Below are 17,407 nucleotides of genomic sequence, written 5' to 3'. Positions count from 1 at the left end.
GTATTTAACAATACTCAACATTGATTATACATGTACTGATCAACTTCTTTACTCTGGTTGTTTCTATCCATAACTCACATTTTAGAACTATTTTGAAGCACTAAAGCTGGGATTTTGTTTCATCTGCGACTGGTAAACGATGCCTTTAAGGATGAAGAAATCAATCCACCTGTCTAGTTGACAGCGAGTTCAGAACACGTTATGATACGTGTGACCCTTCATGTCCATGGTTGTATGCAGAGGCATAAAGGGTGGCAGCCAGTGAGGGTGTTTCATTGCTATGGCAACCAAATTTCACGAAGAGTCCCTTGCCGGTCCCAGGATTTGATCCACTTTTGAGGAAAGCTCCAACAACCTACATGGTGGAATAGAGAGTCAAAAATCTTTCACGCATTCGTTTGGGACCATTTTCAGGTTCCCTGTCGTTCGATTGTGCAATGTATGTAGTTCCCCTGCATTATTTTCCATGAACAATATTTTGTGTTTCCGGCTACAAAGACAAAGAGATCCCTACTTTCAGTTGCCAAACAGAAGAAGGAAGTATATACCTTTCAAGCATTACTCTGCAGAATTGATATACATTCCAGGAGCAAAACAAAACAAACATACTAACCAATAGACAAATAAAAAAAAAAAGACCACAAAAATGAAAGTCATCACTTACTTTGCATAGACCTCCCCAATGCTGATATCCTCTGAATCTTCCTGTTCTTTTTCACTGAGGTATTTCAGCCAGACCTGCTCTTCAAAGTCCCACAACAGCCTGGCCCCCTGAGAAGGCAGAACGTAGGCCTCTGTATGGATGTTGAGTTTGACAACATAAAACAAAAGTTGATGATTTATTCAGGTGAAATCTATGAAACTTTCTTTTGTCCATGAACCCTAGTACTCACGGCTCTGCTTTACAGAAGACCTATGTACACTATGTTGAAAGTGGAGATCTAATAACTATCACTGCTAGGGCATTATAGCAGTTTTTGTGAGATTTCTTGATGTGACATGGTCGTGGCAATTATTCAAATCACTGTGACTGTTAGTGCTTCAGTGCAATCACTCAAATAGGGTGTGGCTCTGGACTCCATTTCATCACATTTTCTGTAAAACTTCCACTGTACACAGGAACTGTTGCCTCATGAAGCAAAAATCACTGGCAAGATATAATTATTATGCTTTGGGGGAAACTTGTGCAGAGGTAATCATACAATTTAGACATGTCATGAAGAGATGAGCTGAAATTACATCAGGGGTATCATATTCAGCTTCCTTCAGTTGAGAATGGATGAGGAGTGCGATGGCATGTGGTTTAGTTGCAAAGAGTTATCTGATGCCTTTGTGGGAATAACCCAAATGTCTCAGTGGAGGTGCATCTGGAGTTGAAATTGCTATAGGAAAATCTGCTGACTCTGTAGCTATTCTGGGTTCCCATGAACAGGAAACAAGATGAAATTTTACTCTATGACGAAAAAACAAAAGGCTTGTTATCTGATATTATGTGATTCTAACTTAGAAATCAAGACATGCTCTGAATTGACTTTCTATAACAATCAGGCAAGATACAGAATATCTGTCTGCGAATCTTTTGATTGTACAATTTTTGGATCTCCACACAATGTTTTCTTTGAAACTGAATATTCAAATAGTGACTCATATGGTCTACCTGATATGTTTGTGAACAAAGGGAAAATTTAGGGGGTTCTGTACATATCAACACTCAATTGAAAAAAGAATGACAATTTAACAATTCAATTCAAGTTTTCTCACAAAAGGAAATAACATAATTCATTGTTGCTTCATCACTGCAAGTACAAATGATATGATGTGAAGTACTTAATTTCATGAACGCAGTGACCACTATCATGATTTTCCCGAAACAAGTCAACTATTCAAGTCTAACAGCTTTCTTCTTATTTCATCTTCATCATCAACTTCCATTCCACATATGACAGACATGTACTTGTCTTTTTCTTTATAAGTTCCTGGCAACACTTTCCACTAATGAATATGTCAGAAAACTTGCCAAAGACTGGGCTCCTTTCGGGAGTCTTCTTGACGAGCGAAACCAGCCCGATGCAGATGGACCAGGGCAGGAGCAGGATGTTGAGAGGAGGAGGCAGGATGGGGCGCCGAGTGAACTCCATCACCAGGTGGTACTGCTGCACTTTCCAGTAGAGGCTGCTGTGTTCCTGGACCTGCGTGAATGTATTGCTGGAGGAGAAACATTCACCAAGAATATTAGATGGTGTTCAGATGAATATATCGTCGTGCGCATGGCAGATTGTCGTTAGCGCGCTTCCGTGCGCATGGCAGATTGTTGTTAGAGCACTTCCGTGCGCATGGCAGAATGTTGTTAACCCTACGTGCACTCCCACACCCTAACGACAATCTGCCATGCGCACTCCCACGCTGTAACGACAATCTGCCAGGCGCAGGGAAGCGCGCTAACGACAATCTGCCATGCGCACGACGATATGTTTGATGTAGAATAATAAATATCCCAGTGAGGGGGGAAAAAAGAATATCAGATGGTCTACATAACATTTATGTGAATATTGGTCAGTGATTGGTCATGATGCAATCATGTGACTAATGCAGAGAAGGATCAAAATTGTCATATTGCCAGCAGCGAAGTCATGTCAGGTAATATATATGATTAAAGAATTTGACTGGTGGTTGACGAGGCTCTTATGAAGTGATGTGTCGTTATTATGTATGTAGACCATGTAATATAACAAATATTGCCCTGTCTATGATTTCAAATACTGTATAACACTTAACAATCCCTCGAAAGTTATATTTTCCCCCTCAAGACAATATTTTCCCTCAGCACTGAGCATTTCCTGAAGATTTACGTTCTTTGGGAAAAGCATCACTCCCATGGGTATGTCAAGTGTTATATCACACCTCTAAATGCAATATATGTACAGTATCACCTAGTAAAGTTATTTCTGCACAGTTGACATCTAGTTAAGAATTGGATAGACGCAGTTTATTGATATTCTATTTTGGATCAAAATTTTATCCTCTGGTGATTGGTTGAAAGCGCTTCACATGATTATAGATATTTTCAGCTATTTCAGAAAGTTGACACTCCATAAAGTACTATTTGCAAAATGATGTCACAAAGCAATTCTGAAATTGTGCGCAGCTTTGCACCGTCACTGAAATGTAGGCCTAACTAATTTCTAGCAAAACAATTGTGACACCACAAAGCAATTTTGACATTGCACACTGCTCGTACTCTCACTCTGTGAAATGTATCAATTTCTAACAAAACAATTGTGACGTCATAAAAACAATTCTGACACTGTGCATCGCTTCGCACCTTAACACCGTGCGTCACGCTTGTAAATGTAATATTTTTATAACAAACATCACAAAGCAGTTCCGACATCATGTACAGTGACATGCTTCTTAATGTAGGATCATTGTAGAATCCAAAATAGATCAAAAATATAAAACAAATATACTTTGCCTAATTTCGAGTTTCTTGTTAAAACTATAGGCCTCAGTGCCTCAAAAAGAACTATTCACTTTGAGGCTGCACCCCTCAGTGAATAGTTCTTTTGCTGTCACCTCTGCCCATGGATAGTTTTAACAAGAAACTCTCAAGGTAAAGTATATTTGTATACTAGTGGTTGGAATATTTGGTCTGTTGTCCATGGACAGAACATATTGAAATTTCACGTCCTATGTGTGCCTCTTTTACTCACTGGTAGTATGTTTCATTAAATGATATTCTTTAACTGTGTTTAATAACATAAATGGCTAGTACAGGGAAAGTGTCAGAACACTTCCATGCATACAATCCAACTTTACTTTCAGTAAAGAGTAGGGTGAAAGCCAGACAAACTAGTCTGTGTAACAGACATCCTGGAAAACAGGACAAGGATAACAATTAACAATCATTTGTGGTTCTCTCAAGGTAACATTAAACAGTTAGTGACCAGGAACCAGGAACCAGGAACCAGGCACAGGTGCACCATGTGAGAAGAGTTATAAAAACTCAGACTGGTGCTTCACAAGGAGTACAGCATGACTGAAAGCCATTCATAAGTGCCAAAGTCATGTACAAATTTAGGCATGGTTCAAAACTGCACCCAAACCCAAAGAGAAATGTGGATTGAGTGAAAGCATGCAGCAACATTAGTAGAACATATCAGTGAAAGTTTGACGAAAATCGGACAATGGATGCAAAGTTATGAATTTTTAAAGTTTTGGTGTTGGAACCGCTGGATGAGGAGACTACTAGAGATTATGACATATGTGTGGACAACAATGATAAAGAAAGTAAAAAGGGAATTCCACAAGAATTCATTTTTCATGAAAATTACACATTCCATCAACTTGATACTAACATATGTTAAGGGTAGCAATTATTCCCCCTGCTTTGTGAAAGCGGTTAGTTAAGTGGACTTTCATTATGCTAGAGAAGTTAATATTTTTTTTCTTTATATTTTCTTTATGTTGTTGTCGACACTACATCATAACCTCTAGTAGTCTCCTCATCCAGCGGTTCCAACACCAAAACTTTAAAAATTTGTAACTTTTCCATCGATTGTGCGATTTTCCTCAAACTTTCACTGATGTGTTCTACTAATGTTGCTGCTTTCACTCAATCCACATTGCTCTTTGGCTTTGGGTTCCCTTTAAGATTCATTAGGTCATGGTTGTACACTAGGTGGCTAAGTGGCTGCCACTGCAGATAGAGTGATGAGGCACTTCCTCTATGTCTATGATAAGGAACATTTTTTGTAATGACTTTGACGGTCAGACACCATTAGTGTAACCGTACGAGTATCTATTTGTCTCCCTGATCATGGTGACTTAGTGGGTGAGTTTACGTGGTATGTTTTTAAATGTGTGTCGAATGTGTGCACAAAGCTGATAAGAATTTAATAGAGTTAGTTGCAATTACAGCTCAATTATTTTGGAGGTACCACAACGTAAACAGAAGTACGCAATCTTTTCATGACTTCTACTTCTATCACAGAAAGAGAGAGATTGAGAGAGGGAGAGTGATCTGTAACTCATGGTCACAGGCAGTGTGATCTCCTTCATACTATAATGTGATTTAAATTCTGAAGGCCCTAAATAATTGTTATGTAGACATGAATATAGATATTTATTTTGATTGCACAGATTAGCTATTACTGTGAATGTTGGTGAATTTCAGAGTATTAACTGATTGCCTTATGTATATCCCTTTTAACTAAGTTCGTTTTATACCCCTGATGAATGTGAATTAAAGGATGTTAGAGCTTCCAAGCAATAATAATCCACTAAACCAGGAACAAAGGCAACCCCAACAACAACAACAACAACAACAACAACAACAACAACAATAATAATAATAATAACAACAACAACAACAACAACAACTTTAGGATTTTCTCATTTGAACAATTGTTTAATCTCAAGTAAAGAAAAGTAAACCAAGCATTTGTAAGACTTTGAGATTGCAATAACTGAGGCATACATTGTACATGTACTTGATAAAGGCAACTAACTCTTTGTGAACACATCCCCTAGGGTTCCTTAACCCTTTATGTGCCCAGGCATTTAGCTTATTTTGTAATTTTTTTTTTTTTCCCCCATCAGCATTCAGCTTTTAGTAATCGATTATAAACTTGACCTAGTTGTAGATAAAGAAGCCCACTCAGGTGTAGCAATGTGCCTCAATCCAACAGGAAGGCCACGCTGACACAAAAGGGATTACGTAATCTCTGTTCACTAACAATTATTTTTCAGATGCCTGTGCCGTTTGGCGAACAAATCACAGCAAGAGTTAGCTCAAGAGTTACCTCAAGAGTTAGACCAAGGGTTAGCCCAAGGGTTAGCCCAAGGGTTAGCTGTTGATCCGAAGAAGCATCTCCCCTCACCTGAACATGGCAATGAGGATGTTGAGTAGGAGGACATTGCTGATCATCATGTAGATCGCAAGGAGCGCCACGCCCACCCGTGGGAACTCGGGGCACCGACGCACCCCCGCCATGATCAGGGTGGCATTGGTGGAACAGTCCGTGTCAGGCTCTGTGGCAGAAAGGCACACATACAATAGCACCGCAACATTACAGTAAAATACCACAGATATTTGTAAAATATTTCATGTGACTTCAGAAACTACAGTATCCTGGTGGAGCCAGAGATATTTTAAAGGAAGGTACAGTACTGGTTAAGGTGAGAATTCAGCATTTAAAGATTTGTGAGATAATTAGGAATTAAAAACAAAAGCAAAGTAAACAAAGCAACCATAATAAAAGGTGGGTCCCACCTTTTGTTACGATCACTTTGTTCTGGTTATCTCGGCCATTTTAAAACCAATTTTCATCAAATAAACTTTGAATTCGTTGCAGAATTATGCGCTCTTTCATATTTAATGACAGGTTTCTCATTATCTCAAAAATCATCAATAAAAAACGTTGGAAACCTCAAGCCCCATCTGAACCAAAACTGCTCCATCCCTTTAAAGCTGGGAATGCTGCAAAATAATTTCATTTGGCTGAAAAGTGAAGATATTACTTCATCAATCATCAAGAGTTTAGCACCAACAGTACATCCTGCCCCAGTTTCAAACTATAGGGATGTTCTAGAATTTGAAACCTTTCCATTCTTACAGAGCAGGCTAGTGTGGTATTCTAAACTTATTGTGATGCATCTTAGTGTCTGATTTGGGGGACAGTTGACTTCATCCTACCCATGCAAGCAGAGTTTTCTTACAGTTGTGTTTAAAAGGAGAAGCATCATTACTATTTCTGTAGTCAGTTTTTTATTTCTTTTCTTGGTTTTGGTTAATATTGTTCTAATTTGATAAAATGGAGGATGTTCTCTAAATTACTGGTCCAAATTGGAAAGTGTAGAGCCTACAAAATTTTGAAATACCTCTACCTTTCTTACAAATGTGATGTTCAGTAACTCTATCATATTTTTACTGCAAAGGGTCTGCCATCACAGCAAAAAAACAAAACAAAACAAAAAAGAAAAACACACAAAACAATTTGCTGATCAGGGTACACTTAGCATCTCTATGGGTGTGTCAATACACAAGTTACATCAATCATTCATATTTTTGCCCACCCACCTGGATCCAGGAAAGTTTCTCCAAACATGTGGAAGTATGCCATGAACAGCACACCCCTAGCCAGGGCGTCTGGGTCCGTGGTGTTGGGATAGAGAATGGCTTGGGATGCGATGCCATATCCAATGAGAAACACAAACAGAACTCCGAGGAAGTACCACAGGTCATTCAGCTGTATGTAGGATCGGCACAGAAATACAGATTTATTGGCAAAATCATGACACTATCATCTATGCACTACATCAGATTTGAACTGATTTACTATCTCATATTTTACATCCTGCATCTCATGAGGGCCAGACAGGTTGATATCCAATACATACTCATATTTTCATTGTAGAGATAGAAGAGCATAAATTGTGCTGTGAAAAATGAAGGGACTAGCACCTTTCTGATCCTCAACTGATGATATCACAGTGAAAGTTTATGTGTTCTTCTTCACATTCACTGGTCAAGTAGCATGACAAAATTGCTGCCATGATGTGGACCAGTAACCTTTTACCTTAGCATTTGCTGCCAAAACCCTAGGCCACTGTGGCCATGGTGAGCTGGTTGAAGGGTTTGTTTAATTGTCGTTTGTCCATGAAATAAAAAACGTAAAATTCATCTACCCTGTCCATGCATGAAAAAATTATCTTCACAGAAATTTCTGCTCTTCCAGTAACTCCTTGTACAGTCATCATACCATATTCCTGATCATGACGAGGAGTGGACCGGCGTAGCGGTGGGCAATAAAGAACTGGAGACAGAGTCTGACGTAGAGGGCCATCAGTGTGACGGCTAGAACCACCCTGGCTGACCCCAGGCTGACGGCGGTCAGCTTCAGGACCATCCCCAGGGCAAAGCCCAGGAGGGTCAGGAGGTCCACTTGGTTCCAAGTGTCGGAGATCCAGGACCTGGCCCGCTGGGACCAGCTGAGGGACCAACCTGCCTGGATCTGATAAACCAGGATGTGACAAACACATTCATTCTACACATTGTATGTGCTACATTAACACCCACCATTGGCAGCAAAGGGCTCTACCACACAAGATTTTTTATACTATTATCACTATTAATATTATCATTATTATTATTACTATTACTACTACTACTACTACTACTACTACTACTACTACTACTACTACTACTACTACTACTACTACTACTACTACTACTACTATTACTACTATTACTACTACTACTACTACTACTACTACTACTACTACTATTACTATTATCGTTATTATTTATTTGGCTTTCAATCACATACCAGTTGATATGTCAGCAATCTCACTCAAACCTCTCTCCAAACTGACCAACCAGAATTGAGCACTGTGTTTCCAATTGTTATAATCAGTGACTGACTTCAAGGATTAGTCATTGATGGTCGTGTTTTAGCTTACAGTGCTGGGAAATTTGTCACTGAAAGATGTTTTGCAAACACATACCATGTATACACAGGCATGCACTACCATCGATTATTAATGACTTCTTGTTTTGAGTCTCAGAAGGGGACTAGAAAAGAAGATGGAGGAGAAGGAGAAATCACAGGTGGACATTAAGACCATTAAATTTTGACTCCACCTGGTCAAACTCTCTGAGGTAGAGGGCACCAACCCAGACAATGAGAATGATGTCAGCTGTGGAGGTTTGGAGGTTGAACTGGCAGAGGAGGATGTAGCTGTACAGAATGAGGAAAACCACATTGGAAATCTGTACCAGAACAGGAGACAGGAGAAATAGAGAGATAGAGAGCGACTTTGAGAGATAAAGAGATATATGGAGATTGCCCACCGCGCAGCATCTATATATCAACTATAAACATTTTGAAGAATTCTTCCCCACGTCCAAATGTGCTTTCTAGGTACCAGTACTATATACTATGATTGATAGCCAACTAGTCTCATTGAAATAAAACCAATGACACTTGATAGACCTTCATTAATACTACAAGTACAGCCATTTAAAGTGGCTAAAACAAGAACAACTCACTTCCACATTACTCTTTTCTATTTCCACTCTCTCTCTTTATCAGTCACCCTCTTTATTAAAAAAAGATATTTCTAATCAAGAATATGCATGTTCTCATATTTTTTCTGCTATTCAGAAACATTTGAAAGTCTAATACCAAGTGTTCAAATCGATCAAATAATAAAACAAATCCAATATTGTCTGTTAAATTGCATTGGGTCGATAAAAGTAGGTTGTAGCAAGGAAATCAAAGTATTTGACAAAGAATAGAACATTTCATTGAATACAGAGGGAGAGTTGAAATTGAAGTTCTATCCCACAAAATCAACAGGAGTATGCCACTAACAGGTACCCCATTATGTGGTGATGGTCCAATTGAATTGAGTCTGCTGTTACAGGTGTCCAAGTATTTACAGCAACTTCCAAACCATACTGATGTTTGATGATGGGTAGAGGTATTCTAATAAACACCATGTATGCTCTATGACAATTCTAACAGAGACTCGACCACGCTTTCACAGCACTCACCCCATTGTAACAATACTTGATCACAGGACACTGAAGAAATTTCCAACAATCCAGACATGCATCAGTGCACTTGCTCCTCTGTTCTGTCGTGGTCTACATGTGATAAAGCACAAACAAACATTTACCCAGTAATCACACCTCCTGTGGCATACCTGGGACAGGTAACTAGCAAAATTCACTAAACATTTGCTTTTTCCTTGAAGCACAGTAATGAGATCTGGGAAAGATGGGCATAGGTGCTACAGACAGACAGATGGATAACCAAAAACCATAATGCCTCTGGCACCCTTTAGGATCAAGTATAATAAGCAGACAAGGAGAGACAAAATGAACAATCATAATGTCAATATGTACAACTTGTGCATATATATCACTGCATTGCAAGACTGAAAAAGAAAGAAAGAAAAAGAGATTGTCTTCGGAAACTACATCAAGAATATCTGTGCAATCTGTATTTTGCTGTCCATTTGTACAGTAATGAGAAAGATGAAGAGTAACAAACATTTTAAGACTTGCCTTCAAGCACAATTCTCAAGTGCATGAAGCATAGCCTTATCACATCTTTCAAAATGTGTAATGTTGAGGCCTTTTAAAATGTTAATCTTCCCATGATTACAATCGTTCAACCCTTCTAAACCTTTGCCTAACACAGAAGCGCTCAGAAGCTTACCTCGATCTCGTTTGAATCAGCTGTACCATCTTCATCTACGAATTCTATCTCAGCCCTCCTGGATGCAGTACTTTTCAGTGGTGCTGACCCTTCAGTGAATGTCAGAAGCCATGGCGCAAGTAGTGGACAGACCAGGCACAGGGCAACCTGAGGATGTTGGAGGATTATTCACTTTAACAGCTGAGTGTAGTGGATTGATTATTCTCTTTAAACTGAATATATTTGGGACCTGCAAAACGTAAGCTCAGATATTCAGCTTTAATTGCTGTGTAAGTCATGCTAATGGAGATAAGTTTATGCTCCAAATAAAGGATTTAAGATCTCACTCTTATATCTACTTGTTTAAACATGAAACACTTATACCTATAGATGAATGTATGGTCTTTGTCACTGATCATATCTTTACTTTGGGGACACCAGAAAACAAGCTTTCCAGCCTACGTTAGACCAATAAACATGGAACACGTGACTTTCTCTGCACTGCAATTACTCCATTTTGCTTGCAGTATCGGGAACCTTTTTATGTTCCTCGTAAAATATGTTACCTGTCAGTATTTTAAGGTTTGATGTTTTGTAATCCAAAAAAATCAGGCATGTGACACAACAACAGCATAACACATTGATTTTCTTCCTTTTTTTTTTTTTTTTTTTTTTTTGATGAAGGCATGATTCATCTGCTTTTATCCCAAGACCAGCTCAAATGGCACATGACAAGCATTTCCAAGCCCCTATTAAAAGCATGAGTTTATTTCTCTATGTAACATTATATACCCCTTGACATAAGGAGCTCCAATGCTAAATGACTCTAACTAGGTCAATGTCGATGGGATCTCTGAAAGGGAATCCATGTGATTCTTACTTGTAATTGCAAGGGCAGACTAACCCTGGATTTAACTACAAAAATATACTATATACTGCCACAACTTTTTGATTGTAGACCGTAAGATTCGAAACAGTTTCCCGTCCTATGCTTACGCGCCACTTTTCTGTCAGAGACGACTGGGATACCTGCCCCGCCCACAGTACCCGCGTGACGTAGTGCACCCCTGGCTGTGCTGCAAGGGTGGAGTCCTGTAAGGTGACAATGAGGTGCAGACAGGGTGTGTAGCCCCAGAGGGTGCCAGCCGACCCGGCCAGGATGGCAGTGGTGGCCAGTCTGTCCTCCGCATAGCAGGCATTGATGAGGTCTTCAGCCAGCTGACAGTATGTCCTGAGGGAGATGAGGGAGGGAAATGGGTCACAAGAAAGAGCTACCATGTGGCAGATAAACTGTGTGGCAGAGCGCTTGGCACAAAAACAGCCAGATGATTGGAACTATGTCAAAAAATTAGAAGATATAATAAAAAGAAGGGTTTTTTTTATATTTCATCAAGCCATCTGATGCACTAGTCATATTATGAAATGATAGTATCAAATAGAAATTACAGGTGAGCAAAAGTGCTGGTTGAACAAGGCTCTGCAATTATTTGGCAAAAAAAAAAAAAAAAAAGCAAATTACTATTCTGTGTTCATCTTTAAATCAATGGCATTATCATATTGCACTCCATAAAATCATTCTATCTTAATTACTTCACGGAACAGGAGTGTATTCTGCATTCATGTTAAAATCAGGTGATACAAAGCTACATGCACACAACATTTCCATTTATGTACATTACTGCTGACTTGCAAATATGTTGAAGAGCAAAACCTCCCATTTTTAAACAGGAAGTAAGAGACAGGATTCCTCTTTAAAGAATAGTGAAAATGAAGCTGGTTAACACATACACAAAAAGAGATCTTGATGGGAATCAACACCACACCTGCTCAGATTCTGGATGCTGTTACTGTCCCTCCGTCGATCAGAGAACCCAGCCAGCTGCTGCAGGATGAGGGTGGCCGTCAGCGCCGCTGCGACGCGCTCCTTGAGATGCTGCCAGAAGTAGGCCGCTGTCTCCGCCCGGTGGCACACGACGGAGAGGATGAAGAGCTCCTGGTGGAGGTCAAGGGTCAGATCCTGCGAAGGCTTCCCCGAGGCGCCTGACATATCTGGAGATTTGATCTTTGTTTCTTTAATTGACAAATTTATGACAGAACCAAACGCAAATTTGAGTTATTCACAAATGCAAATCAAGATTCAGGACTTGCTTTTATTTTTTCCATATGTGTTTACATGCACTAAATGTGGATGAATGAAGGGCACTGTATGACGTCTAATATCGTCTTTCATATGTATATTAAACAGTGCTATATTGATTACAAGGATTACAAAAAAAAATGCTTGTGCATATCCTCATCCATCTTGTCAGACTCATTTAGCTTCTGTTTCTTTCCTTAACTTGCAGTTACCTAAGATGCACAAAAATCTACTTGACTGTTTATGAAACTATATTACTGCACATGTACATTTTGTATTGCCAGTGCTTTGGGTAGAATTTCTTTGCATCACTTGAAATTTAACTGTACCAGTCTAACGAGTTTATATGTGACTAAATGAATGAATAAATGCATCCACTGACTATACAAAACAGAGTGTATAAAAAACAAAAATATCACATCAAATACACAAAACAATGTCAGCATGATATACAAAATTATTATATGCACATACAATTGGCAAATGGGAAATTAACAATAGCACAAGTGCTGATCAAGAATCAAGGTTTATATCATCATTACTACAATCATATTAGCAACTGTAAATCTAGTGTATCACTCTTAAACCAGCATGCTGATGCACATTACCTTGGAGTTGGATCTCTTTGCCCCGTTGAGTCGGTTCACCATCCTTCACCAGGGAGATCTGTTTGCTGGATCTATCACACATGAAGATGGGTTTATAGGTTCCAAGGGTCAGCTCCAAGAGGACTTCTCCAACATCCTCCAGTGAAATCCATTGACTCTGTACATGTTTTGTAGCAAGGTCACATCTACTAACAGCATCAGCATAGCAGAGGGGGGGGGGGGGGGGAGGGGGTATTGATGATCCTTGATATTTTTAGAGTGTGCCCTTTTTATTCCATATACAATGTACTACTCACTTATAGAACTGAAATAAAATCATGGTAATATGTTACATTGTTTCTCAGTTCCATGACGTTTGCTCCTGCGACAGTTGCTCCCATTAAACATCTGCACACTAAGCCAAACACAAATTCTACCCACAAACAAAACAGTAATGCTAATCCTCACATTAAACTAAATCTAATACCCCAACACAACCCTTAACCCAACCTTAAATCCTTGAAGAAAATTAGATTGGAGCAACTGTTTCGGGACCAAATGTCGTGTCACCGTGATCACAGATGATAAAAGTATTTACTTTGAATACAGAATTGTAAAATGGAAAAAAAAAAAAATTTGGGCAAAGGGGGCATGAACAGTGCTTTAATCACCCATCCTGTAAAGACAATTTTTTGCATGCGGCACTGAACACACCCACACACTCAGACACATAAACACACAAGTTTTGGTTTCATAAAACTGTTATCACCTTACTCAATCAGGCATGTACAAAGATACTCAGTAGGATGCAATCGATATTTATGGCTGTATTTTTATCATCTCACACCAAGGGTTGTCACATGCACAATGCATTATGTTACTCATGGTACTAAAACCACAAGTAGGCCTACTATCCTTGAAATGGTAACAAGACACTTATTGAGAGTTGGAATGAAGCCCTGTAAATAAACCTCCAAAATTGTATCTCACAGCAAGGGTTGTCACGAGCAGAGTGCATTACACTTTCCTGGTATGAATGCACCATAAAATTGTATTCGATACACAATGGCAAATGAAAGACAACATAAACCCCTCAGCAAAGAGAACAATGCCAGTATCTACCTTCCTTTTCTTCCAAGCCGTTTCCTTCAGAATGTCAATAACAGGGTGTGATGTGATCTGTGGACAAATGATTACTATCAAAGTCATTTTACTGTGGTTGACCTGGGGGGTGTTTCATCAAAGTTTGTCAGCGCTGACAATTTCAGCAAAATCCTTGGTTTTGATTGGCTGAGATGCTCTGGTCACTGACTGTTACTATGGTGATTGTCAGCGATGACAACTTTTTGCGCTGACAAACGTTGATGAAACACCCCCCTGATGGCATCAAATAGGTTACTACAGTCAAACTGGCCACCCAAGGGAGACGAAAAGAGTGGCCATTATAGACAGGTGGCCGCTATCGACAGATTATCCAACTTTTGTGTGCATTGCCTACATGTACCATCATTGTATACATCAACAAATACTTTCATGTTCATGATTGTATGTGTATACATATGCACATGTGTGTTTCATTCATTGAACAATGCTGGTGTTTATCAAATTGTAGCACAGTTAGCATGTGTATAGTCGTGAAGAAAGCTTAGACTAGTGTATTATCATGACTGAATGAGTGATGAGTGCAGCAATGGCGATCACTGAACGTTACACACAAATGACTGGCATGGGTACAAAGCAGAAGAACACGCTGAATTATTGACTAGGTTACGGCTCCATGTGGGTCTGTGACCGCTATAGACAGGTTAAAATCTACCACAGGAAACAAAATTTGTGATAAGATCTGTGAAAGTGATGATCATCTACTCTAGGCATGAGCACATCTGCTTTGAGATAAGAAGATCTCGCTCACCTTGTTGTACAATACGGTGAGTTTCTGTGGGTCGCAGTAAACTGACAGATCACAGCCGTTTTGGAGCAATATTTCCACAGTATCAATGCGTCCACTGACCAGTGCATGGTCCATTGCCGCAGCAAAGGCTTCTTGATTCTCCTGAGCGTGCAAAACAACACAAAAACAAATAAAATAATACATGAATAGACAAAATAAATGAATAAGTAAATGCAGCATCATCTACTGGCAATAACAGTCACGGTTTTCTTATCGTCACTAAAGGGACAGATATGTGAATGAATCAACACCAAATTCATACCTGCAAAATCCTGAAACTCAACAGATGGGAATAAATGGGAGAAAAAGTTTCATGAACAAAGGGAATTTTCACCTACATACATGTATCTCCCACACATTGCTATTAGCAGATATTCACAATTATAGGAATATGTGGTTGAACAAAGCTTCTTCTTTCCTGACTTTAAAAAAAAAAAAAAAAATTGTATATATATATATATATATTTCTACAAACAGTCAAGCCCCATAAACTTTACTTTTGTGGTTTTGTGCTGTATCTGTTATGACATTTACTATTCACTTTTTGTGCTTCACAAGGTAGGGTAAAAAAGTTCACTTGGAAACTTCATTCTTCATCCACAGATCTATCTATTTCAGTTGCAGAAGTTCAAAACCCGTTTCACTGCATAATAAATGTAACAATTCTTAAATCAGCAAAATATTTCAAAAGATTAAGCTTCTTATTTATTCATTTTCTTCTTTTTTTTGTTGTTGCTGAACGTTATTTTTGCTTTTCTATCGAATCTTTCTCTAGTATGAACTTGCAATGAAATTCAGAATTGCCATTTTAATGAATAAAAGATGAAAAATAATTTCTGCAGCAAAATTTCCCCAAAGGCATTATGGGTTATGTAGGAATAGTTGGCAGGTATACAAATTATGCACAAAAGCATAGTGTCCAACTTTCAAATGCATTAGTCTACGTGGGGTCTTCCATAAGTATGGTTAGTCCATATGTTGTCATTTCTGTTGTCGGAGACTACATCAAAGCACAATGTCTTACTGCAATATTGGCTTCACTCAGGACTTGGTCTACCACGTCCTTGATGCCCCATGCCTCAGCAAGGTAGAACTGGTGGACAGGAGACACTGTAAAATTACAGAGATACAACACACAGTTAATCTATTCCTATATTGTCTTTATTTATTTGGGAAAAAGAGCATATTGCCTCCACAAATTTTGAAAAGGAGAATCCATAATTTCTCAACAGAAGTGCAGTTCCATGAGAATAGTCTCACAGCAGAGCCTAGTCAACCAAACAATGACATAAGGGGCCTGCTTCATACAGATTGAGTGTAAATTGCAAACAATTTGAAATTGCGTTTCATAACAAACTTTGCGATTGATTGCTAGTAACGCTCAATCTACTGAAAGTTACGCTTGATATTTCTTGAAATCAAGTGTAAGTGTCTTCATGAAACAGGACTTATGTTCAATATCGCACTTATGCTCGATTTACCGAGTTATGCTCAATAAATTGAGCGTAAGATAAATCGCAACTCTTCATGAAACAAGCCCCTGATACAATTCCCTCACACAAGTACACTGTGCATGTGCTGATTTAGATGTTAATGGGTAAATTCTTGAGATCTACATTTTCTTGGAGTTTAAATTTGGAGGGGGGAGAAGAGAAAACAGCAGTATGATGAGTCAGCTAATTAGGCTACAAGATGCTTCCAAGTTTAAATGATCCCTTTCGCTGTGTTATCACCTGTTGGGGTAAACAAGTATCACTGTGAAATTATTCTTTGCGTAATTTGCAACATGTCCATTATATACCTAACATTTACAATTCATTATGTGTCTATAAATTGCTATCAGTGTAGCTCACAAAATTGCAGTGCCGTATTTTGTCCTTGATGACAGCTTTTGCACTACACTTATTTTGGTCAACAAACAACAAAACAAGCTTCTTACAGCAGTGAAAAAAAACAAACCTTTTTTATTACCTTTTGAAAGAGCAGCATAAATTATTTCAGATTCCAGTAGTGGGCTATTGATGTAAAATCTATTCCCAGGTCCGTGTTGACTCGTCTCCATGGATGGGATGCCACCTCCATCAGAAATTTCACCATCACCATCTTTATCTATGGTATCTCTGTCTATTTCAGTCATATTTGAGTCATCTAGTTCTCCGGCCCTGCATCACAACCACAAAATGCACTCCAAATACTCCAATGTTTTCAATTCCACAAGTCTGAGATTATCAGCATAGGATATCACAATGTTGACTGTATCATGCTCTCATCAATAATCTGAAGACAGTGACACACATACCAGTCATATTGACTACAAGATGGTTTCCATCAATTCCATCATTTGCATCAATTTACCAACAAAAACAAACAATCAATCCAAATATTTTCAATTTGATCATTCACAGCTACATGGGCAGAAGCCTACTGAAGGAAACTTCAGCTAATGCATTGGGATTACATGTTCAATCACTTTCTGATTTCACATTGACAACAACAATGGGCTTGGATAGCAGGAATGACTTCAAGA

At 38.8% G+C, this 17,407-nt stretch overlaps 1 protein-coding gene across 1 annotated transcript; it reads right to left on the bottom strand.

Moving 5' to 3' along the window:
* Positions 1–1,904: 1,904 nt before the first annotated feature.
* Positions 1,905–17,186, bottom strand: LOC140238274 (transient receptor potential cation channel subfamily M member 5-like). The gene is made up of 14 exons (XM_072318209.1): positions 17,180–17,186; positions 15,905–15,990; positions 14,842–14,982; positions 14,052–14,108; positions 12,951–13,107; positions 12,029–12,275; positions 11,235–11,436; positions 10,227–10,373; positions 9,557–9,649; positions 8,642–8,770; positions 7,761–8,012; positions 7,079–7,247; positions 5,880–6,030; positions 1,905–2,205 (listed from the first exon to the last, which is right to left on the bottom strand). The coding sequence occupies exons 1-14, from the start codon at positions 17,184–17,186 to the stop codon at positions 1,905–1,907; spliced, it is 2,139 nt and encodes a 712-aa protein (XP_072174310.1).
* Positions 17,187–17,407: the final 221 nt, after the last annotated feature.

The sequence above is a fragment of the Diadema setosum genome, chromosome 14 (assembly GCF_964275005.1).
Source record: "Diadema setosum chromosome 14, eeDiaSeto1, whole genome shotgun sequence".
Classification (NCBI taxonomy): domain Eukaryota; kingdom Metazoa; phylum Echinodermata; class Echinoidea; order Diadematoida; family Diadematidae; genus Diadema; species Diadema setosum.
This window is presented reverse-complemented; position numbering and strand designations above follow the sequence as displayed.

What these genes read in the sequence shown, in the direction of transcription:
- LOC140238274 (XM_072318209.1), bottom strand. An exon ending in TGAGTGAAGCCAATATTGCA is followed by an intron (nt 14,983 to 15,904) that starts GTAAGACATTGT and finishes TTGCACGCTCAG; the next exon opens with GAGAATCAAGAAGCCTTTGC. An exon ending in TCACCGTATTGTACAACAAG is followed by an intron (nt 14,109 to 14,841) that starts GTGAGCGAGATC and finishes ATTTGTCCACAG; the next exon opens with ATCACATCACACCCTGTTAT.